At 49.6% G+C, this 24,125-nt stretch overlaps 4 protein-coding genes across 4 annotated transcripts; 2 read left to right on the forward strand and 2 right to left on the reverse strand.

The window, feature by feature from the left end:
- Positions 1-524: 524 nt before the first annotated feature.
- GGI43DRAFT_277933 (type I polyketide synthase) lies at positions 525-8,767 on the reverse strand. The gene is made up of 5 exons (XM_083201186.1): positions 7,294-8,767; positions 7,191-7,240; positions 1,985-7,139; positions 1,594-1,911; positions 525-1,530 (listed from the first exon to the last, which is right to left on the reverse strand). Exons 1-5 carry the CDS (start codon positions 8,491-8,493, stop codon positions 697-699), a joined length of 7,557 nt encoding a protein of 2,518 aa, XP_083055372.1. The 5' UTR covers positions 8,494-8,767; the 3' UTR covers positions 525-696.
- A 1,339-nt stretch (positions 8,768-10,106) lies between these two features.
- GGI43DRAFT_426450 (major facilitator superfamily domain-containing protein) lies at positions 10,107-13,302 on the forward strand (the record flags this gene model as incomplete). The annotated part of the gene is made up of 4 exons (XM_083208653.1): positions 10,107-10,344; positions 10,397-10,833; positions 11,487-13,167; positions 13,232-13,302. 4 exons carry the CDS (start codon positions 10,107-10,109, stop codon positions 13,300-13,302), a joined length of 2,427 nt encoding a protein of 808 aa, XP_083055373.1.
- Positions 13,303-15,247: 1,945 nt separating this feature from the next.
- On the reverse strand, positions 15,248-20,627 carry GGI43DRAFT_277946 (P-loop containing nucleoside triphosphate hydrolase protein). The gene is made up of 13 exons (XM_083201187.1): positions 20,278-20,627; positions 19,653-20,172; positions 19,380-19,591; positions 19,038-19,317; positions 18,070-18,980; positions 17,855-18,017; positions 17,484-17,801; positions 17,222-17,417; positions 17,119-17,169; positions 16,385-17,056; positions 16,234-16,317; positions 15,787-16,167; positions 15,248-15,712 (listed from the first exon to the last, which is right to left on the reverse strand). Exons 1-13 carry the CDS (start codon positions 20,491-20,493, stop codon positions 15,478-15,480), a joined length of 4,239 nt encoding a protein of 1,412 aa, XP_083055374.1. The 5' UTR covers positions 20,494-20,627; the 3' UTR covers positions 15,248-15,477.
- Positions 20,628-22,781: 2,154 nt separating this feature from the next.
- GGI43DRAFT_418546 (uncharacterized protein) lies at positions 22,782-23,759 on the forward strand. Its single transcript, XM_083207561.1, has 4 exons — positions 22,782-22,854; positions 22,945-23,069; positions 23,295-23,403; positions 23,465-23,759. The coding sequence occupies exons 2-4, from the start codon at positions 22,980-22,982 to the stop codon at positions 23,509-23,511; spliced, it is 246 nt and encodes an 81-aa protein (XP_083055375.1). The 5' UTR covers positions 22,782-22,854; positions 22,945-22,979; the 3' UTR covers positions 23,512-23,759.
- The last annotated feature ends 366 nt before the right edge of the window (positions 23,760-24,125 follow it).

Consider the following 24,125-nt stretch of genomic DNA (forward strand, 5'->3'; position numbering starts at 1 on the left):
ACAAAAGAGGAGGACAGGTGAAGCAAGAAATCACGGATAGAAGAGCTTTAGTTTGTGTACCGTTGGGCTCGGGTATGTTTTATGCGACAAGACTTCCGCGTAAATATGTTGTCACCTAGCTACGTAAATGTGGGTAATTTCCCCCATCGCCGTCTCTGTAGACAGTGTTGTAGTCATTTTTTCTGACGTGATGAAAGACATTCAGCCTATCAAATATCTCTGATTTCAACTATTCCCTGACCTTGTAGAGCTCGTAGCTGTGTTGTATCGTTGGTACTGGGACGGCTAGGCATCTGCCCTTGCTTTATATGTGTAGTTTACATTTATTTAGGCACTTACAACGTTGTTACCAGATAGTGTAGCGTAGTCGTTTGATATATGTAGGTAATTCACCTCAGCTGCAACTTGAGTGGTATGTTGATGTAGATAAGCCGCCTATCTTGCGCCAGTGAACATCCTAAGTGGAATAGGCAAATATTCATGGTTGCACACACTTGCTCGGGGGCACAGCATCGGAAAGTTTGATGACAGGGCATTCAGGAGGCTTGTAGCAATTTAGTCCTCAATGGTTTCTGATATTTGATACTGATGCGGTCATACTAATTCGCGTTTTCATATTCGTGACCTCGAATGTAATTCTAGATTATATGTAGCGTGCAATACAAGCAAAATATGTATCCATATTTATAGCCCTTTTCAACCCAACTTCGATACGGCTTCCTGGAGCTTGGCCGGGACCAATCTTGATTTTCCTGAAACCAAATGGATAAGATTCTCAATGCTCCTAGACTCGCGGATAAGAAGAAGCGAGACGTCAGCAGCCAGCATCGCCACGATCCAGTTGCGAAGTTCGACCGCCACCAACGAGTCGACACCGTACGAGTCGAGCGTTCGGTGAGGCAGGATACGGTCCACTGGCGTAACAATCAACTTACTCAACTCGGACAGTACCGCGCCTCCAACGGCCTCGACTACCTCTTCCACAGTCTGGGCACGCCTGATCTTGTCGATATGGTCTGAGTTACCGCTACCGTCGTTCAGGTCTGCACCCGCGAAGAGATCGGAGTCTCGGACCAGGTGTGAGAGGTGTCGCTGTTCTACCCAGTCGGGCTTGCCGGCGTCCGGGGCCACGCCGAGGGCAGCTTGGCACTCCAGTCCGCTGCCGGCCAGAGCGTAGTCAAGAGTTGCGAGGAGCTCGGCAACTGTTATGAAGGCAAAGCCCTGGCGTTTCATGTTGGCGTAGACGGATGGGTTCTCACTGACAAAGCCAGCATCGCTAACGACTCCAACATCGATGGCAAACGCGGGCTGGCCGTGGGCTCGTCGATAGTGCATAAAGGCGTCTTGGAATGCACACGCAGATGTATAGTTCGCTTGGGCCGGGTGACCGATGATTCCGGCGATAGACGACAGGACGACGAAAAAGTCCATATCAGCTGGCAGAATCTCGTGCAGGTTCCTGGTTCCAGCAACCTTGGGTGCCAACGACGCATCCCATTGCTGATGGGTCATCTGGTCAAACAATACGTCCTGTTTGTTTATGCGCGGTCAGTTACTTGCTTTTCAGTTTGCAGTATAAATGCTATTACTTACCTCGAGCGCCATCGCGGCGTTGATGACACCTCGAATCTTGCTTGTCCCCTGTAGACTTTTGACCACAGCTTCCACAGACTCTTTAGAAGCAATGTCACAAGCCTTGGGAAGAACTTCGACGCCTTGGCTATGCATTTCCGCGATGCATGCCTTTGCAACGGCAGTTTTGGCTCCTGATCGCGACAAGACGACGATAGTCCGCGCGCCTTTAGAGGCAAGCCATCGGATGAGATACACTCCTAGGCCTCCAAAACCACCGACCAAGATATAGGTAGCCTCGGGCAGCAACTTTGTAAGGGCCGGAGTCTCTGGCAGTGCCTGTGAGTATCACCACGTTAGTATGTTACCTTTGGTTCACTTTCAGAACATGATAAAATTGGATTTTACGTACCGGGACCGTTTCGTCTGAGTCCGCTGTCAGGATCACTTTACCCATGTGCTTACCGGCTTGAATCAGGCGGAAAGCAGATTCAATCTCGCCAATCTTGAATAGCCGGAGATTCACTTGATCAGTTAATTTGTTGCTCGCGATCAACTCAACCACATCCTGGAGCAGGCGATTAACAAGCATTTTGTCTTCATTGATCATCTGTACCAGGTCAACACAAGCAAAGGTGATATTGCGAAGCAAGAACTTTGTCGGCATCAGCGCATCGTCCAGGAAGTCCTTTTTGCCAATCTCAATGAAGCGACCGAATGACGCAAGGCATCCCAGAGATTCTCGGAACAGCTCACCAGCCAGAGAATTCAATATGACATTGACACCCTTGTTCTTGGTCGCGGCAAGAAGCGCAGGACCGAACGCTGCAGATCGGCTGGTGAAAATGTTCTCTTGCGGGACGCCAAGGCTCTCCAGACGCGCGCGTTTCTCCTCTGATCCGCAAGTTGCATAGACTACGGCACCAAGATGCTTGGCCAGGATGACGGCGGCCTGACCTACAGCTCCAGCAGCGGCATGTACCAAAATGGATTCTCCCGCTTGAAGCTTGGCCACGTTAACCAAAGAGTGGTAGGTGGTTGCCCACACAATCGGAAGAGATGCGCCCAGCGCGAAGGAGACGTTGTCCGGAATTCGAGCACAGTGGTGTCCGTCGACGATCGGATAGTTGTTGTAGGACTGAGCATAGTAGCTACAGACCCGATCGCCAACCGAATAGCGCGACTTCATATTGCTGCCAACCTCCACCACTGTGCCAGCACAATCGTTCATCATGGTCGCAGAAGCGCCGAGCTCACCTGAGGCAACAAGCACGTCACGGAAATTGATACTGGCGGCACGACACTCGATACGAATCTCGTCCGGTGCCAGGGCGCGCGCGTGTTCGACATCGTCCGCCCATCTAAAGGTTTCCATCAGTCCGGGCACGCCAAGCCCGACCTTAAGAGGACGTGAGCGCTGCAGGAATGCTGTCTGCTCTGGTTTGGCTCTCGCCGTACTGCGGACGATATGCTGATCGAGCTGGTCGTTCTGGAACATTCGGTTGACGTAGAGTTGTCCGCTACGCTCGGCGAACTGAAAGTCGAGCCCAATGCAGTCACGGTCGAAGTCGAATGCCTCGGACGTTAAAAGTTTAGTTAGGCACTGGCTCAAACGCTCATCAGTGGCATGAGAGTTATCTGGGTCGAGATCGAGCGTAACGTAGCGAATACCGCGCTGTTCCAACCTCAAGGTCCGAGCGAAGCCTATGGTCAGCGCTCCCTCAGGCACAGGCGAGTCGCCAGTAGCGCCTCGCGAGATCAAGATAAGACCTTTGCATGACAAGGCGCATTTCTGAAATGTCTGCCACACCGAAGCGTCCATACGGCCCGCGAGCGCCTCGCTCATCTCCGGATCGATCACAAGCACTGTGTTAGCAATGTTTGGGATGCTGTCGAGATTGCCTGTCGTGATCTGGCGCAGACCGAGTCCAGGACTCTGGCGAAGATTTTCAGCCACCTTGCCAAGACTTCCGCCGCTCGTAAAGTGAAGAGAGATCTCGCTTAGATCCCGTTGAGATTCAATAGGAGTCTTGGCAAAAATAACGCTGATTGTCTCTCCTTCACCCTCAGCATAGTCGGATACAATGACCGGGTCTGACTCGTAACCCTGCTTCGATAGTTCTCGTTTCCAGTCACTCACAGAGAGAACGGCCGAGGACACTCGTCCTTCGTCAACGCCAGACCACCACCCAGAAAGAGAGCCGAAGATCAGCTGGTAATAGGGCTCCGGGTTAGTAATTTCCATGAGAATCAGTGTTCCTCCTGGACGAAGGAGCTGGTGGATATTTTCCAGGGAAGAAGCAATGTTCGGGGTAGCGTGTACAACATTGCAGGCGATAACAACGTCGTAGGTTCCGGGCTCGAACTCTTGAAGATCGGGAGGGGATGCAAGATCAAATGCTTTATAATTGACAATGTTGCCATACTGATTCAATCGTTCGCGGGCAGCGGGGAAGAAAGCTGTCGACAGATCTGTGAAATCATACTGTGCCACCAACGGCTGGCCATGATGAGTCAGGGCTTCCAACAAAGGCAGAGTGGCCGAAGCTGTACCGCCGCCCACCTCGACTATTCGTAGAGATGGGTTGTATTTGCCGAGAGTCTTGCAGTACTCATTAATCTGATGATAACAGCGGCCGTTTCGTTCCTCACTGTACAACTTACCCAGCATATCATTCAAGGTCAAGATGGAGAGGGAATTTGTAGCGCCGGTCAGAAGATTTTCAAGGTCCTCGCCAATACGCTTCACTGCCTCGAAAGAGATGCTCGGATCTGACGCTACGGCCAACCGGGCTTTCGATACCAATTCAGGAGAGTCGGCCTTTGTGGCTGCAAAGGATTGCATCCACTTGTACCATGACTGCTGAAAGCCGGTGGCAACTTGGTCTGGTTTGATTTGTTTGAGAGCCCTCTCCACGTGAGCACGTACATCTGCGTTGAGTACGATGTTACGATAACGAGAAGAACCAGCAGGGAGAGAATTCATGCAATTAGCAATAATCTGCTCCCTTGTCATGCTCGGGTAATGGCCAACCCACTCCGGGCTGGTTGCCAGCTGCCGAGGCGCTGTGGACATGTCACTTCCAGGTAGCTGAGCAATCCTTAAGCCATGAAAGCTCATCATGGGCCGTTCGTTCAACTCAACCTGGCCGCTCCAGCTAGTTCCCTTGTCTTGGGCCAGAGAATATGTGCGCAATTCGGTTCCTTCTGGGACTTTCAGAGCAGTCGAAACGGTCAGTTGTTCGATGAAAACTGGCACCATAGCCGACTTAGATTCCCGCTCTACCAAGAGACTGGCGCATATGCCATGAAAGAGAGTCGAATCAAGCATTCCAGGATGCACGATGTAGCACTCCTCTCCAAAAGGGTGGGCTGAGGCGTCCAAGCTTGGCATCTTGTTCGTTGCCACGCTTGAGTCAGCAAGAGCTTCCAGGCTGACGATGTTATCAAACGGCGCGTACCACTCCATCCCGATCTGACGTGCAGCAGAGTAGAAACGAGTCGGCGTGGCGTGGTGTTGGATAGATGCAAGGTTGCGCTGTTTAACTTCGATGGTGTCACTAAGACGATCCGCAAGCATTCCATCGTCTGTAACGGCACGGATACGACCCCGACAATGCTCGCTCCATCCTTTTCCAGGGGATGTAGAGAAGATTCTGAACTCTTTCCAATCCTGCCACGAGCCCTTTGCACTCTGAGTCTCGGGTCGAAGCGACAAACACATCTCAGTGTCTGTATCGCCTTCCCGAAGTACCAGCGCTTTAACAAAGCTACAATTACTAAGCGAATAGCCAACAGTCGCTTTCGATTGGTTCTCAGCCTTGAGGGACGCGAAGCGACGCATCGCCTCCATAGCTATCGCCAGATATCCGGCTGCTGGGAAAACAATTTGCCCCTGCACCATGTGGTGTTGCAACCATGGCATCTCCTTAAGGTTCATGATACGGCGCCATCTAGGCTCCGTATGATTCACATCAGAGGACAGATTGCCCAATAGCTCATGAGGCAAGAACTGGCGATGAGTGTACTCGCGAGAAATGCGGCTGTCGTGCCAATGACGCTGATCATGGTTGAACGCGTAGGGCGGCACATCATTCAACATAGCTGGCAACTGTGTGATGAAGCCGGCATTTGCCTGATGAAAGCTCTTCACAGGCGCGCCAAGGGCGAAGAGATCGGCCAGAGTGCTCAGCATGTTTTCAGCTGCGTTGGCCTTCCGCTTGAGACAGGACAAGTAATGGATACGACTCGAATATCCCGAATCTTTTATCGTGTCCTTAACTGCACCCTGCATCTGCGCGTGAGGGCCAACTTCCAGGAGAATATCAACGCCGAGATCATGTTGCCCGTCATGCTTCTCGCTAACTATCATGCCTCTCAGAGCTCCCGAGAAGCGAACAGGGGAGACAAGATTGCGGGCCCAGTAATCTCCATCCAACAACTCGGACGACAACTTCTTCCCATTCAACGAAGACATCATGTTTCCGGCCACTGGACGTGGTTGGATGTGGGCGAGGGCAGATCGGTACTCCTCCTCGATTTTCTGCATCATTTGGGAATGGTACGCAGCTCCCTGCGTCTTGAGTTTGCGATGGAAAACATCGTTGTCTTGCAATAGAGCTGCGACTGCCGAGATACTGTCGTTATCTCCCGAGAGCGTCACACTCCCCACGCTATTGTAGCAGGCAATCTTCAATTCGGCCGTATTAGTGGCCTTGACCTGGTCGATATAAGCCTGCGCGACTTCGGGCGACGAGCCCACGGCAAGCATGCCTCCAGAAACTCCGGAAGCGATCAACTTGGATGTCAGACGGCCACGATGATATGCCACAGTCAATGCGTCTTCAAACGAGAGAGCACCCACGGCATAACCGGCAGCGATCTCTCCGCTGGAGTGTCCCACAACGGATGATGGGCTCAAACCCAGAGCGGCCAGCGTGTCTACCAAAGCCAACTGAATGACAGTTGAAAGCGTCTGGCCATATTCTGGCTCATCCACATGCGAGTCTTCAGCTTTCTCATGACTCAACTCAGTCAAAGTATCCCACTTACAGCCCAGAGTCTGTAGATGGGTGTTGGCGCGGTCCAGAGATTGGCGAAAAATTGGCCAATCCTTCATCATCTCTCGGCCCATGTTATAATATTGGGCTCCCTGGCCTCCGAACACATAACCAACACGAGCTCCTCCCTTGGTTGGTGTTCGGACAGCAATAGTCGTCTGCTGGAGGACTTCGAGCTGTTCCACCAAATCTTCTGGGTCATAAGCGACGACGGAAGCGTTGTATTCGTGCACAGTACGCTTGTTTACTGTGATAGCCAAGCGATCCAGAAGCTCATTGGGGTCTTCCGATGAATCATCCTGGGATTTTATCAGATACTGCGCCAGACGCTCAGCATTCTTATGGCAGCTCTGCTCGTCAGCACCGCTAATAATGAAAGCACGGGGCCGCTCTGCCTCGGTGTGGGAATCATTGACACCGTTAGTACCGTTGACGCCGTTTTGAGGGCGAATATGCTCGTCCACACGATCAACGATGACATGCGCATTGGTGCCGCCATATCCAAAACTACCAACCTCAGGATTAGTCGGGATCTATCTGGAGAATGAATTGTCTTACCTGTTAACAGAGATACGGCGAAGATCTTTCTTCTCAAAATCGAGAGGTATCTGTAATCACTTAGCTAAACCGTCCGCTCTATGCTATTTATTGCCATTCATACCTGCAGATTCCAGATGTCAAGCGGGATCTTTGGATTTGGCCTTATGTAATTGACCTGAGGAGCTATAGCTTGGTTCTCGAGCATCAAGACAGCCTTGATCAGCCCGGCAATACCAGCCGCACTCTCCGTATGGCCAATATTACCCTTCATAGAACCGATTATCAATGGTCCTTGATTCGAGGATCTGGGGCGAGCCAATACGTTGGCAATAGCCTCGGCCTCGATAGGATCGCCAACTGCCGTGCCTGTTCCGTGGGCCTCAGCATAGTCTGTTTCAGTCGGAATCAGTCCGACCTCGGCATATGCTCGGCGGATCAACTCTTCCTGTGCCTCGCCACTTGGCACACTGATACCCTGAGGCGTTCGGCCGTCTTGGTTCAGTGCCGAATTGCGGATAACGGCTCGGATTCGGTCACCATCTTTGATAGCCGCCGAAAGTGGTTTCAACACGACACAGCCACAACCCTCTCCTCTACCATAGCCATTGGCGCGATCGTCGAATGAGAAGCAACGACCATCAGGCGAGAACATCTTCAGTTTGCTCTGGTAAGTGAAACGCTGAGGGTCCAACAAAATGTTGACGCCGCCCACAAGACTCATTGTGCTTTCTCCACTTCGTAAGCTCTGGACAGCGTTATGTAATGCGACAAGACTGGCGGAGCAACCCGTATCGACTGTAAAACTTGGGCCGCGCAGGTTGAAAAAATAAGAGAGGCGGTTGGATGTGATTGCAGGACCAATTCCGAGAGTATGGTAGCGTTCCTGAGATTCGGGGTCTCGAGCCAAGACCTCGCTGTAGTCGGAACTCCACTGGCCAACATAAACACTCGTAGAAGATCCCCATAGCTGGGGTAGTGTCAAGCCAGCATTCTCAAAAGCTTCGTAAGCCAGCTCCAACGTGATACGTTGTTGAGGGTCAACGGCTTGAGCTTCTGTCGGTTTGATCTCAAAGAAGCTGCAATCAAATGCGGCCACATCTGAGCTCAAGAAATGTCCTCCGGGGGTGTTGGTCGTGGTATTATGAGGATCCCTACTGTGGTAGAATGCCTTCATATTGAATCGGTCTTCTGGCACTTCACTCCACGCTGATTTCCCGGCCGCGAGAACGTCCCACAGACGGGATGGCTCAGACGCATCGCCAGGAAAGCGACAGCTCATGCCGATGATGGCAATGGGCTCGGGCATCGTGTCGGCAGTCATCTTGTTAAACAGATCTTTTCGTTTGGAGTGTTGAAGAACGAGTGGAAACAGTGTGTTGAAGTACAGCACATATTGTATCTCGTCGGGTCCGGCTCTAGAAGAACCTCTTCATTTTGATCTCGACAATGTCAGCATCCTTGATCTCCTTGAAAATAATTCATCTTACACAGGCAACATAATCATCGTCCAGGATCGAGAGAAGTGGGATAAGGCGGACGCTAGCTATCCGCCCGTTCTTGATACGTATACACCCATTATCGATGCATATCCACCATAATGGCGGGTCATTTTAACGTTGTTGCAAGGCACGAAGGGCTGGTCCGGGAAGAAGGGCTCCTCTTCGACCAGGGTTGATCCACTAGTTAGACAGTAGTAATAATACTGTATTTACACTGTATTTTTTCAACAAGCCACTGAAAGAATTATAATAACAACGAGCTTTATACAGTGGACCTTACCAAAAGTCCGATCTCACTGCTTTTGAATTTAAGTGGATATCTGTATAAATAATAATCTGATTTTTAATAACTAAACCCTAACAAGAATATACTATATGTACTGGACCCAGCTATGGCACTGTAGCAGTAGTTGTGGAGTCACAATAATCTTCAGGGACAGTGTAACTTCAACAGCGAAAAGGTCATAATACAAGCATGTTTGTAGATTTACCCAGCCCCTGTCTACAGGCAAGACATGCTGGCACAACTGCATTACTCCACGTGCGTCCTAATTCGGCCCATCTCCGAACTGCTGCAGGCTGCGAGAACGAATACACTGTAGTTCCTGGCATTTCTTACACTACAGGGGAATGTACTGTCAATGATCATATCGTGTAAGTGCCTCATGCGTACTATTTGCGCGAAGTATAGTTTATCGAGTGAAAATTTTGCTTCGGTGACTTTAGTTGTGTTTGCTATACTAGTAAAGGCCCATATCTATAGAAGACCATCCGAGAGAGCATGAGGGAATACGAGCAATCTTCCACCAACCGACAGGTTTGTCACAAACAAAAACGACCTTTCGAACTATTAGCTTCGTGAGCATTCATGTATAATGTAGCTAATAAGTTTCTCCTGCTTTCCAGTCTCAGAGCCCTCAATTTACCTGACAGTATCCCTCGTCTGAGTCCTCAGTGTGCAACTACAAGGTTCTTATGTTTTTTACGATGTTATTATTAGATGTATCCAAGTATTTCCGTGACTTATACCCTTTGTACCTTCGGCTGCACATGTGCATCAGCTTACCTTAATCAACTAAAATCACGTCTTTTAGACCTTGTCCTCCTTTTGCCACGCTGATTCATCCATCTTCCAAGGAGTGCAATAACAATACATGTACCTTCCACATGATATATACCCTCTCGTCTCAGCTATATGCCCCTGCTCCGTAATTACCTAATATCGTCAGACGTAAGACGAGTAAGCGTTAATAACTAATATTTCGTTCAGGAAGGTGATGTATGTAATCAAGTTTTTAACAGGACATTTTATTTCAACAACAGGCAGCAGCTGTTCAACCTGTTATATTCCACAGGAACACCTTCGCAATCCACTCAGTCCCACATTGTGATCTGCCATATTCTCTTCACCTTTGAAAGTGCAGTGTCAAACGTCATGATTCGACAAATTCAGAAGGGTCCTCCGGGGTCAACTGCTACACCGCTGTTTCTGTTCCACGATGCAAGTGGCACTATCTCCAGCTATTACGCTCTTAGTTCCATAGGGCGCGATGTATACGCCATCTCAGAATCGCAAATGAAAGGCGATGCATGCAGATCGCTTCAAGAGATGGGTCGCCGATACTACGCTGCCATCAAATCTGTCGTCCCAGAAGGCAGGGTCCTACTCGGTGGTAAGAGACATTTGGACGCGCATGACCACAAGATACTAATGCAAAGATTTAGGCTGGTCATTGGGCGGCATGATTGCACTGCAAGTCGCATGGGTATTCAGCCGAGATCCTAAAGTAAACGTGGACGGCATCATAATGGTGGACAGTCCCTTCCCTGACTATCGCCATGTCGTCAATCCCGATCTTGATTCTCCTATATCAGAGGACGGCCCGATGACCGCGACGGAGAGACTTGAGAATTCAATCTTGCGAACGATAAGCATGTTACGCAATTGGCGGGCTCCTGTGTGGCGACGACAACGACAGCCGTATACTGTCATGCTGTGTGCGACCGAACGTGTGATTCATGAAGCCCTCCCGGCTTTGTCCTTTGTCGACCAATTCAGAGACAGTCCGAGCCTAGGGTGGAACGAGCGGGCTGGTTTTGCAGTTGTGAACAAGAATTATTCGATTCAAGGTCACCACTTCAGCCTTTTTGACGCCAGCAACGTAAGTTTTATCTAGTCCACCCGATCCAAAACCTGTACTAAAAGAGATCTCACCACGCAGGCCGCATCTGTCACAAAGGCATTGGGAATTGTTGCCGAAGACATGGAGCTGTTGGCATGTCCCGACGACGACGAATGAAGAATAGGAAATTTCAAATTCTCGGTTTCTTACAAAGCATGGAGTATGGGAATAAGGCTAGGGGCAAATAGAATTCTAAAACCCTTTTTCAGTGTACATAGTTACGTGTAGTATATCATTTTTACTTCGTCCTTTAACGCTCAGGCATGATGGCTATCCACGTTCTTACTCTTAGGTGCATGCATGCATGCATGACACAGCATCGCATCTATCCCAAGTGAAGTAGCCTCAACATAGTAAAGCGGCAGCGCAATGTCGTGAGCTGGCATATTAGTTTGCAGGTTGCATAGCAAAACTCGATTTCTTCATCTAGACCCACAGTTATTCAATTGCCAGATTCAGTAATTGACTTGTTATCGGCTTCGTAACGGATGGTACACCCATGGATGTATTATTATTAGACCAGCTGACGTCCTTTGCCCACTACGTCTTAGCTCCACACGCACAGGGTCGGTACCACTCGCTTCCAGGTTGTTTTGCAACTCTCCCAACTCACGTTTTCCAGCCTTCAATAGTACTGGTATTCATCGTTCATTGTGGGCCGCGACGTCCGCCCGACAAACGTCGCCTTGACCATCGCCGTCATGGAGCCAGCTGTGCAGCAAGAGGGTCCCAGACAGGATTGCCAGCACAATCCAAGCCATGATGAACACGAGCAGGCGCCTCTCCTCAACTACCGCCCGCCCTCTATAGAAGACGATGAAAATGATGATGGTGACAATTACGCACAAGACTTTGCCCATCTACCTTGGTACCGCCGACCCTCAATCGAATGGGTCTTGGTTCCCTACCTCATCTTGGCCCTAATCTATGGCGGCATCATCTCCCCGAAGATCAATCTCATCGTCGATCTAGTCTGTCAACAATACTATTCCGCCCACCATCTTGCAGACCCTAGCTCCGGGGGTACAACCCTGCAAGCCTTCGACGACGGCGCCCATGAGCTATGCCGCATCCCCGAAGTATCCCAAAGAGTCTCCCTCTTCATGCTGCTGGGAGACCTGCTCGGTGCTATCCTCCCCGCCATAGTAAGTCCTCGTTTGGGCGCGTTGTCGGATTTGCACGGCCGCAAGCCCATTTTAATCATAGGCAGCCTTGGATCAATGGGCGGCGAAATCGTCACCATCCTGGCCGCTTCCTACCGGGGCACCATCAACGTCAACTGGATGCTTCTCTCTTTTTTTCTGGAAGGCATAACGGGCTCTGCTATTCTGGCCATGGCCATGGTGAACACTTATGCCACCGACTGCGTCCCTGCCCACCGTCGCAGCACAGCTTTCAGCTACTTCCACGGCTGCGCTTACATAGGCATCGCCATTGGCCCCATCTTGGCGGGCTACGTCGTGAAGTGGTCGGGTAACATTGTCACCGTTTTCTGGATAATGTTGGGCGTCCATGCCTGCTGTGCTCTGTTCGTGCTCTTTTTCGTCCCCGAGTCCGTCTCCAAGCGTCGCCGTGAAAAGGCACGCCAGAAGGCAGCACTGGCCAAGGCAGCCCGTGGGAAAGGGGATTCCTTCATGCAACAACTCAACCCACTGACTCTGCTGGAGCCACTCAAGATCCTGTATCCCACGGGCCCGGGCAGTTCTCCCGCCCTGCGGCGGAACCTCGTAGTAATGGCTGCCATGGACACCATCATGTTTGGGGTCGCCATGGGGAGCGCCAATATCTTGTTAATCTACGTTAACTACCAGTTCGGCTGGGAAACTTTCGAATCGGGTCGATACCTTACTATCGTGAGCAGTACACGAGTGGCCTTTCTGATGGTCATCTTGCCTGCAGCCACCCACCTCGTACGCCGCCGATGGTATGGCCACGCTGCATCCGACAAAGGTAGTGACTTGTTCGACCTCAGCATCATGCGTATCGGCATTGCCTTCGAGGCTTTGGGCTGGGTCGGATGCAGCTTGGCAGGCCGAGGTGAACTTTTCACTCTTTCCGGCGTCGTAGGAGCAGCAGGCAGTGTCACTTCCCCGGCCTTGCAATCAGCACTCACCAAGCACGTTCCTTCGGACCAGACAGGACAGCTCCTGGGTGCTAACGGACTACTTCATGCCTTGGCGCAGATCGTCGTGCCCATCGTCTTCAATGCCATGTTTGCGGCGACCGTGGGCAAGTTTACACAGGCCGTCTTTGTGTGTCTGGCCATTGCGTATGCATCGGCTTTCGTCATTAGCTGGCTTGCAAAACCTCATGGTGAGTATGGTTCAGGGGAGATCTATCCCGGGAGGCTGACGGAGCTAACGAGTCTATTCAACAGTATACCACGAGGCAGACGAGGCAGTTATCCCCATACCGGCATTAACGACAAACGCGGCGTCAATGGAATGATGGACGAGTCTCCTGTTATCCACGGTATCGGTCAGGCCCATAAGCCATCTTCGAAAGGAATCCATGACAGCTGGTCTCGTTTGGCTGCTACACTAGCAGCTCGATGGCCGTCAATTCAACTCCAAGACACATGGTGAGGCAAATGATTTGATATCAACGCGTACAATGCGTCTCTAGACAGCTCTTTTAACTCTTGTATATGTGTTGTTAGTGCTCCGATGAATTACTGGCGAGAGCTGTTGTATGCAGGTGACTGGGAGCAATAGCTGTGTTCCCTAGAATTGGAATTCGATGCGATTTCTCACTCTCATTGAAGCCTGGTCAAGTTGATTCTAGACTGCATTTGTCGCACGAATAGTAATCATATCAAAACGCTCTCTGGGCATCTTTGCCACAGTTCCTAGAGCTATTACTCTTGTCATGTTCTTGGTTCGTTATGTCAGGTGTTGCTTTACCTTCTCCAGATCAATATTGGATATTATTTTTAGATAAATGAATACCCAAATGGACAGAATTTTTTTCTTTTTTCCTTCAACCGTCTTTCAGTGAGTCCTTGGCTCATCTGAGGGTAAAGGTGGAGGAGTTTTTCATCAAGAATTCAGAGTCTTTCAGAGGGCAGCCGAAAAGATTACAAAAGACTTCATTAGTGCCAGTAAATGTTACCTCCACGCTTCTAGATAGATCTCTGCATGATAATCGCACTTGAATATATAATTACAAATCAGTTTCAATACTAGCATTACAAAATGGACTACTTTGATAAACTGCGAATTCTTTAGTGCAATGCATTTAATATTGATCCTCTTGGTGCGAACGATCACAATTACTAGCCATTCATTCAACAACAAAATGAAGGCCTTGACTATAGATAATTCAGTAGTTTAATGAAAGATCCGATGCATCATGCGATGAGCGACTAGTACCCGAGTAATTCATGGATAGTCTTATTCGTTTCCACTTGTTTGGGCCTAGCAAGAACGTCTAACCAGTGCTGGTATACACGACTACGGAGGCCTGTTGCCCAATCGGATCCGGTCTTTCGAGCCGTGTTGAGGAGCGATTCGCCGCAACAGCTTCATAGCCTTCATCTGGAGCCACTCTAGATCTTCAGCAGACTCCTATCCAGCTCCGATATCTTTGCTTTACCCCTGCTAGTAAAATGATGATTGTATTGAAGTGGCGGGGAGAAGATGCTAAAAATCCTATAGGACATGACTTCATCCTAGGCTACCTAGGTGTTGTAAACTCAGGGGCTATATAGCCCGTTATTGCTAGGAGAACAAAAACCGCATCATCTTTTGCTGATTCTGGTATCCCCAGATAATATATTCGGTTAAACTATGCGAAGCGGCTATAACCCTCTTCTAATCGTCGTCCTACCCTAGAGAGTAATTCACAAGTTTGTAGGCAGCTTGGATGTCCTCCTCCTATCACTCTGTTCACTTTATGGTAAAGTTTCTAACACAGCGAGGGCTCCTGCTGGTCCGGATACCCCTTCACTATCTCTTGGCTACCCCTACCTACCATAGGAACTTTGTAGGCTATCACGACAGTTTCAAACACGACGACACGACACCAAGCTGCGACAAACGATTAGTCATCAACTATTGCAGCTAGCTTCATAACAATTCTAATGCATAATATGCTGTGATAGTTGTGAAAGGTTTCGATGGTATATGGGGGGATTATAATTACAAAAAGTCATAAATGTGATTTTGCCCACATGTCAAAGTCAAATGTCGTAGCTTTATCTCACAACTGCATTTTGTATTCAACGTAGCTATGGTGATTCCATAGAGCTGGTGTGAGGAACCGTTTGCGCCGCTGCCCAGGGGGCGATTTTATGGATGTGGAAGGGCTTGCCGTACTACAGGGTCAAGTATCAGTGTCTCATACGTGGTTCATCAACCTCACAAAAGCAATGGAGACATCAGCAAAACAACGCAGTATATTGGACGAAGTCGTCATTGTACACGAGTACATTTCATAACGCTCGGAATCTAATCTATAAATTGCCCCATGTGAGCGGGCATAATGTTCAACATTTTTTAGGCTGAAAGCAGTATTCGGTTTTGAAGCTTTCCCACCATATTATTCACATCACGGGAGGTCGGAAATCGAGGACGATCACATCGAGCCTTCGTGACGTCTACTATATCAACGTAACAATCAATACTATGCAGTACTGATCTGCAAGTTTGCCTTGCTGAATATGTTGGTGAAGAGCGAGTCAGGATTCTGCAACAACTCGCGTGGATCACCAAACTCGGCGATCCGACCCTTGTCCATGACCATGACGCGGTCAAACTGCGACAATATCTCGAGACGGTGCGCGACATAGAGTATCGTCGAGTCCTCGAAGCCTTTCAGGACGGCAGAGTCGATGATTTCCTGTGTGCTGCTATCGGATCTGAATGCAATTGAGAGGTCAGTTCTCTTGCATCAAATGCTGAACAGAAATTCGTCGGAGGGGCTGGAGCTTACCTGCTCGTAGGTTCGTCCAGCAGAACCAAGCGACTCTTGTGAAGGAGTGCTCGCACGATGCAGAAGATCTGCTTCTCCCCTTGGGAAAGCAGATCATCAACGAGGAGCGTGTCGAGGCCGTCTCGCTCGTGAAATCTTTCCCATAGCCCGTACTCTCCGAGGAGCGCGATCATCTTCTCGTCACTAGGAGCTACTACGGCACCAAGAGACAGATTTGTCCGCACATCCATGCGCAGCAACACGGGATTTTGCGGGACCACCGTTATACTCGAACGTAGTGAGTCCGGCTCGAGGACAGATATGTTCTTGTCGTCGACGATTATGCTACCCCCCTGTATGTGAACGAGGCCGAGGATAGATGAGACGAGGGTGCTTTTGCCACTGGAGCGCCATTATTAGTACAACTGATGAGAGGATGCAGCGATAGCGGGGATCTGGTTTTCATACCTGCCTGTGCGCCCACAGAGTCCAACCTTCCACCGGGGCTGGATCTTGAGTGTTAGATTAGATATGATGGGAGGCATAGTATCACTGTCAATTCGAAATGCGTCAGCTCATACACTGCCTCGCTCGACGTCACCAGCGTCGCGAGACTCACCTATATCCCAGTGAAACATCGCGGAACTCTACCGTTCCTTTGCTCGGCCAGTCGTTGGGCGGCGTCTCGCTTCTGGAGGGCGAGACCTCGGAGGGAGTATCTCTAGCAAAAATGTTGATGCGCCTCATAGCACCGAGGGAGGTTTCCAGTTCCGTCCATTGCGCAATCAAGAGCTTGGTAGAGGTGCCCAATCCGACTATGCTGAACAACGCCAGTCCAAGGCCCTCCCCTTGCGTTCCGATCGCGATTGAGATGACGACGATCGCCAGTACCGCAGTCACGAGATCGAGGACAAGACTGAGCATGTTCTGTGCTGTCGCTAGGAGGTAGAACGGCACTTGAGATGCGAGTATATGTCTCCTTGACTGGATCTGTGTATGTTTCAACCACCCGAAAGCCCGGATCGTTGAGAGCCCTTCGACAGATCGAACAAACAGCGACACAATGGGAGCTTTGGCCTCAAGATCCAGCAACCGTAATTGAGAGGATGTTGGTAGATACACATATTGGATGCAATACACCACTGCCAGTAGAAAGGGGATAGCTATTCCCGCATAGTGCGACCCAATGATGAGAGTGACGCACTGAGACAGCAGCTGTAACAAGAGAAGGACCGTACCGATGAAGGCCAAGGGAACTTCTTGATCAATTATAGCAAGGTCTTGAGCAAATCTGATCAAGGGATACGTCAGCGATTATAATCCTATGACTTGATACATATGTTGTGATAATACCTATTGGTGATCGAACCTCTATCAGTTGTAGTGAGAAAAGAAAGAGGAGCACTAGAGTATAATATGTCAGTGGAAGAAGCATATGACGAAGATGGACACTCACGAAAGCAGCGCTTTGGCTAGCGATGTGTGAAATTCGATAGATATGCGTGGTGCGATTCCCAGTGTAAATTGTATGCAGGCTATCGAGAATACGAACAAGCCCAGACCGCTTAGACCCAGGTAAAGACCCGTAAAAAGAGAAATAGTGCTGTGCTGCTCTGCCGCACTCTTCGTGACCCATGTTTGCATGTAGATTTCTGCCATGACATTCTCTATCAACTTCTTGAACGAACTCCATCGTCGTAGATAAAGAGATCACTCACGAGGATAAGTTATTCCCACTATAAAAATGGCAAGCAGGAAGACGAAGATCAACAAACCGAATCTTCCACAGATCTTGATGAAGTCGACGTATAGAGAGAGTTCCCCTGACTCCTGATGCCCTTCAAGACTCGTCTCTATCAAGAGTTGCGCTTCTGTGTCGCTGTCTTCACTGAACTCTCCGGAACGAGCTACACGAACAGCTTTCGAAACACTGGGCAATGGAGATGGAATATGCTGCCGGTACGGCGCGCTTTCAGTCAACAAGGGCCCTTCAGGCCCTAGCGAAAGCGTTGCGATGCTGCTGGGCAAAAGTTTCCCTATTTTCATGTCAATGGCGACAATCATCTGGTAAGCAATCGGCTGGACGTACGCGAACTCGAGACCAAGAAAGTAGTGATGGAATGCTCTTGAAGAAAGCCATGGGCGCCGACGAGATTCTCAAGCACTTGATGCTCCGTGTTAGCATCTAGTCCGCTCAGACAATCGTCCAAGACCAAGATCCGCGGGCGTGCGTAGATGGCACGAGCCAAACACTGCAGGCTTGTTAGCAGACTTCACGATGCAGCAGCCCAGATAATGACGAACTATGCGAGCCTTCTGGCCTCCACTCAGAGTGATACCGTTGCCAAAACAAACCAAGGCGTCTCCCCCAGGGATGCTCTCCAGGTCAGGTCCCAGCGCACATATGCGAATCGTGTCAGCGTATCGTTCTGGGTCAAAAGGTGCGGGACCAGTAATGTTTTCCCGGATGCTGACATGATCCAACCAGGTGTTCTGATCGCAATAGCCGATGACGTGGTCGCCAACAACTACCTCTCCCGAGCAGTACCGCACCTCGCCAAGTATCATTTTCAGAAGCGTGGATTTCCCAGATGCTGCTGGGCCTACAACGCGAACGATCATGCCGGGCTTGATTTCAAAGCTGGCCTTTTGGATGACATCTTGGCCACCCTTATCGTATTTTGCACTGGCGTGATTCATGATCACGCTCGGCTGCGGAGGCTCAGCTGAATTGTTAGCTTGACGAGGGTCTAACATGTAGTGCTTGGTGCATAGTTCTTGTACGCGCGAAATGCAACCCAAGGCTGTCACTGTGCCGAATATTGAATCGATTAGTTGCCCTATACTCGAAGTGAGGATGCTGAAGAGCGTCAATGTCCCAAAAGCAACGCTGGCATTCAAGACCTCGCCAGCGCCAGAGTTGCGCAGCCACACGTATGTTATGAATCCAAAAGCCGGGACCAGTGCGGTGGCGCCTTGTGACAAAGTGGCTACCACAATTACGAACGCTCGAAATCTTTGAGAACGCTGCACTTCATTGACCCTTACAGCGGTGAGGCTGCTAAGGAGCCCAGCAGTGATTCCCATCATCTTTGCGCTCTTAAACTCAGCCAAGATTTTCACTACCTGAGCGACGCGGATCTCGGTGGCTTCAAACCAGTGCTTTTGAGCTTCGCTGCCGCTAATCGATATAATCAATACAGCAGCCAGGCAGACTACTCCCTTTATAGATCAGCACATCGTTTCCTCTAAGCTGGGGGTCAACATCATACCAATCGAGACACCAAGCGCGGGAACCATGGCAATACCGATGGCACGCTCAATCAACCACAGTGATATCGCTGTAGTGATGAAATTGGCCCAAATCTCATGAATTTCGCGAATCCCGAACTGAATACGCTCAATATCTGCACTCACCAAGGTCGTAGCTGAGCCCGCGAGCTCGACCGCGGAATCCAGATGCGGAAGGCGTTGGAATATAAAGTCTGTTATGCTGGCTCGTACGGCAGTGGCAACCCGCACGGCATTCTGACGATAAAGCACATATGTTACCTGTGAATTAAAGAGTCAGAAGGATGGAAGTTTCGATCAATGAACAACAGGGAGCGACTGACTGCCAATCCAAGGTAGACCAACACGTAGGCACCAACTAACCCTGAGTGGGACTGTTGAGTAGCCTCAGGATCGGAGAGGGATGCTGTGGCCGTCTCGACAAGGAAAGCTTGCGCTAGAGTCAGGGCTAGAAAGCAAGCCCGTGGGATTATCGGACTGAGCAAATCTTTCCAGTGGAGTTGGACAAGGTTGTGTAACAGTGATTGGTCAATATCTGTGAAGAACAGTCAGCTTGCCGTTTCGCCCATTTGACAAGTGATTGGGGAGGTTCAGACCTGTGATGGCAGTTTCTTTTAGCCTGCAAGTAGTCAACGTAGGATCTACTGAGGGCAGGGTCGCAGAGCTGAATTTGTTCCTGAAACCATGGACAAAAGTCGGTATAAACCAAAGGAGTAACGAACGTTCCACAATGCCGCGCCTCTCTTCTCGGGAGGGCTTTTCGGTGATCTCTTTTTTCATGAGCGCATCCTTTGGTGTCAGTTCTAGTCCAAGGGCGATCACCATTAGGACCACAGTAACAGTGAAGCTTATTACAACGCCATTCGAACTAGGCATATGCCATAGAGTGCGAGCGCGGGCCGCATTCAAGGGCGCAGCAGCAAGAAGATACAATGTGAGGAGGGACGAGGGACGAGGAGATCTACGATGTTCTAAGTATGACAAGGCGCCCATAACAACAATCGCGAGCAGCCCAATTGCGGTAACGGGGATCGTTACTCGTGTGTTGGCCGAAGTATTCTTCGCGGCAAAGGCAAGGAACTGTACTTGTGAGATGAAAATAAGGGGGTATACGACCTGTCGGCTGAGTCGTCAGCCTCGTACCAAACTTCTTGGTTTGGGGGAGAGTAGGCAGCGGTGGAGGTTTGTTAGAATTGCATTCTGATACGACATAAAACTTACCGACTTCAAGAGTCCTAGCAGAGATGAACGAACGACAACATTGGCGCGGATGAGCTGAGGTGCCCGCCATGCGAACGCCAGCAGCAGCATGCACAAGGCAGGTAGCAGAAATAGGATCGTCTCTTCGAACAGCAGCGTGAAGTCGAAGTCATCCTGGCATCCATGAACCACGGGGCCAAAGACATCTTCGTCCACACGCGCACACTCCCCGCGCATCTTTGCGGCTGTTTAGAAAGGCAGATCCCGGAGTGTTGCAAGGCCACCTACGCTTGGATCGGAAGTGTCAAGGAGGAATGATAAGATTGGAATATAACGAAGCCTGACTAACAGCGTTCTTGGATGATCGAAATTGTCTTGACAACAAGGATGACTTGTCGCTCTTCGCTTAGTCAGGCTTTAGACACAGCCTACTGATACAATAATAAATAATATTGACCTAGGAGTGTTAAAGCTTCAACTCAAATCCTTCAACATCGTAAGCGCTCTAGTGCCTGCTTGTAATTATGACCCTGCTGCTATTGGCGCGTGTCAGCCAGTTATTGACATGTAAGCTTAGGTTCTGTTTTTGATATTTACATGCATCCCCGCAGCCCCAGAACTCTAGCCGTAACTAGTTATTGACGATCCTGGGAAAGATATTCTCACAGTGACAAGTCTACCCCCCTGGAAAATCTCCAATGGGGCTCTGACGCCACTGGGATTGAATGCCTACTAATTTTTCGCAACAGGGGGGAAAATACCTCGGGAAAAAAATAGGAAAGTACTCTTCAAGATATACCGTAGAGTCTCGTCGATGTAAGAGCCGCCTGCATGAGTGTGTAGCATGCAGTGCTTCTTTAGTCCCCAGCCTGATCAGCCAAACGAAGCGCTAATGCAGGCTAATGCAGGTGGTTACATGTAACGTGGCCGTTTGCCGACGATTTCACTGAGACTGTACTACAGATCTTTTATTTTGGGTCCCCATTTCTTTTACCTGTTTTTTGCGTATCATTCGGTTGACAGGTGGCGAAAAGCTTAGACTTACGCCTTTAGGCGCCGCCCGGGATGATTTTCAGGGGTTGAATGTGCGTAATGGGAGACCTATTTTGGACGTGGTACATCCGGTGCCTATAGATTTACATCAATGTCAAAGTTACTTTTCCCTGGATGCACCATACTGCTAACAATCCACACAGAGGACGTGAATAGAGACCATTTCGCGTTTCTGCCTTTCTCCCTTTCCAAAATCTTCAATTAACCTCAGGGCCAAATTCTTCTCTCTGGGGCCCACAACTGAAACTAAAATAGGGTAGCTAGGCGTATGTCTATTTCGCTGGTTGAATACCTAGCGGAACTTGGGGGATATCATTGCCCGGAAGTCCGTCTACTGTCGTAGCGTGAAGTCCTATCGCTGCATGGATTATGGTCTAGTTTTTTTTTTAGAACATATCCATGAACTTCCAGGGTCCTGCGAGCATCCATCTGGGTTTCCCAAACCCACTGCAGCGGGAGACCTCCGTACACCTTGGTCTGTGCACGAAACAGGAAAGTCTGTAGGATACATGTAAACTTCTTCTTCTGTAGTTAGAATATTGCATCACATTTCAACGAGGCAAAATGAGTCAGTAATTGACCGATTCTTGGGTAGTTGAGAATGGTCATTCCAGTCAGATTTAGACTAACGAAAGGCATGGATGCTCAAAAGGGTTGGATGAATAGGTTAGGTACGGCAGTAAGCAGCCGTGCTTCCACCGGGTTTTATTGGGTCTTTTTATTGACAAGTTGATAACAACGCTGATGCCTTGTGATCAACACCCACTTTACTCGGCTTATGCAGTGAAGTTGGCCATTGCTATTGAATTGTTATTAATCCAAATGGGACATACCCGCTGGTAGACCTCAAGCTATCTTTTTGGCCTTCTCTGGAACAACCTCTACTATCAGCATCTCGCTATACGACGAGGCTGCGACACTCCTTGACCTTGATGCTCCCTCCTTGATATGAGATTATCGCGAGCACCTAATTCGTAACTAATATTACCAACCTCATCAGTATGGAAATTTCCAACAGCATTGATGCGCGGCTTCAGCCATCGAAGCTCGCACTTGGCAAGGTTGCCGCTCAAATTCTCGATATCGACGTCGACTCGCTAGATTGGGACAAATCCTTCATTTTGCTCGGTGGTGACTCTATCCTAGCAATTGATTTCATTGTCAAATGCCGCGATGCAGGCATTCACGTGGATATGATGGAGCTGTTGACGGCTGAGAGCCTGGGTGTAATCGCCGAACAGATAGACCGAAAGAATGCGGCCACACTCAATGGCGCTGCAAATGGAGTCAATGGCCACACAAATGGAATTAATGGCCATGAAAATGGGAACACCAGTTTTCCTCTTGTCAATTGGCAAGATTCCGCGCTAGAAGACCTAGCTGCGAATTTGAAGACGCACAGTATCGCCTTTAGCGACATCGAATCTATAGCGCCTTGCTCCGCCGTGCAAGAAGGCTTCTTTGTCAGTCAAGCGATCAACCCTACTTCCTACATCAGCCATATTTCTATCAGGCTGCTTTCAACCTCTACCAATGGTCAGCGCCCTACAATAGATCGGGTTGTTAATGCATGGAGAGACCTTGTTAAACGTCATGCAATTCTACGGACGACATTTGTGGAGAGCAATGACCGACCTGGCAAATTTGACCAGCTTGTCTTCAAGCCTAACATGTCACCCCGTATTGTCATATGCTCTTCAAAAAGTGATGTTGATACCGTCCCATCCTTTACTATGCGGGAATTCGAAGTTCCGCTGCGTCTTTGTGTCTACGAGGTTAGCGTAGATGAGCTTCGACTTGACGTGGAAATTTCGCATGCCCTGGTGGATGGACACTCTGGTAGAATCCTGTTGCACGATTTCCGTGCCAGCTATCTACAATCTGACTACTTCTCGGACAACCGGCTTCCATACACAAGTTTCGCATCTCACCAGCAAGCTATCATAAAGGAGGCACCTGCAGGCGCTGAATATTGGACATCGTACCTAAACAACGCTACTGAGTCACATTTGCCTCTTATCACTAACAATACTCAGTTGCTTCGCCTGGAAACGGCTCGTTCTTCTGTGCCACTGCCGGACGGGAAACTTCGCGCTGTTTGCAGTCAGCTGATGATTACTCCGGCAAATCTGTTCCAAGTCGCTTGGGCGCTTGCCATTCGACGCATCATCTTATCAGACACCATTACATTTTCATACATAGTCTCTGGGCGTAACAGCGATCTCGAGGGCGCCGACGGCACTGTGGGACCTTTTATCAACACATTACCATGCTCCCTGACATTGACCCCAGAGACTAGTGCGGCTGATGCACTCCTCCTTATGAAGAAGGATTGGCAAGAGGGCCTCCCATTCCAGAACGTTGCTATAGCTGACCTGGCCGTCGCCAAAACACGATCCTTGAAGCGACTTGGAAACACGCTGCTCTCGATTGAGCGAGAGGCATCAAACATACATGTGCTCACAGAAGGAACCTCCATGACCCTGGATGCGAGGACAAGCGCATCAGATGTGAGACACCCCACCTTTTCTTAATCAGCACTTACTGTAATAGTACTAACGCAGCAGTAGTTTGACATAACAGCCAATGTGAGACTGAGTGATGAACGAATCGACCTGAGTCTTGAGTACTGGGCTTCTAGGGTAGCCTGGCCGGTTGCAAAGGCGCAGATGACGGCGTTCCACGACGCAGTTTTATTTCTATTAGAAGGAGCAGGCAGCATCCGCGACTTTCCGAGCTATGGCGTTGAAGACCGCCTCACAATTTCGAAATGGAATTCCACCATTCCGCCACGCGTGGAACAATGCGTTCATGAC

Source organism: Trichoderma evansii (genome assembly GCF_050947405.1).
Source record: "Trichoderma evansii strain SZMC 28006 chromosome Unknown GGI43scaffold_37, whole genome shotgun sequence".
In the NCBI taxonomy this organism is placed as follows: Eukaryota; Fungi; Ascomycota; class Sordariomycetes; order Hypocreales; family Hypocreaceae; genus Trichoderma; species Trichoderma evansii.

Coding starts and splice junctions, on each gene's coding strand:
- GGI43DRAFT_277933 (XM_083201186.1), bottom strand. CDS start 8,493: ATGACTGCCGACACGATGCCCGAGCCCATTGCCATCATCGGCATGAGC. Junction 1,912..1,984: donor ACTCAGACGAAACGGTCCCG/GTACGTAAAATC, acceptor TGATACTCACAG/GCACTGCCAGAGACTCCGGC. Junction 1,531..1,593: donor ACGCCGCGATGGCGCTCGAG/GTAAGTAATAGC, acceptor ATAAACAAACAG/GACGTATTGTTTGACCAGAT.
- GGI43DRAFT_277946 (XM_083201187.1), bottom strand. CDS start 20,493: ATGCGCGGGGAGTGTGCGCGTGTGGACGAAGATGTCTTTGGCCCCGTG. Junction 17,418..17,483: donor AGTGGGAATAACTTATCCTC/GTGAGTGATCTC, acceptor ATGTCATGGCAG/AAATCTACATGCAAACATGG. Junction 17,170..17,221: donor CTAGCCAAAGCGCTGCTTTC/GTGAGTGTCCAT, acceptor ATTATACTCTAG/TGCTCCTCTTTCTTTTCTCA.
- GGI43DRAFT_418546 (XM_083207561.1), top strand. CDS start 22,980: ATGTCACCCCGTATTGTCATATGCTCTTCAAAAAGTGATGTTGATACC. Junction 23,070..23,294: donor AATTCGAAGTTCCGCTGCGT/CTTTGTGTCTAC, acceptor TGGACATCGTAC/CTAAACAACGCTACTGAGTC. Junction 23,404..23,464: donor GCCGGACGGGAAACTTCGCG/CTGTTTGCAGTC, acceptor TTGGGCGCTTGC/CATTCGACGCATCATCTTAT.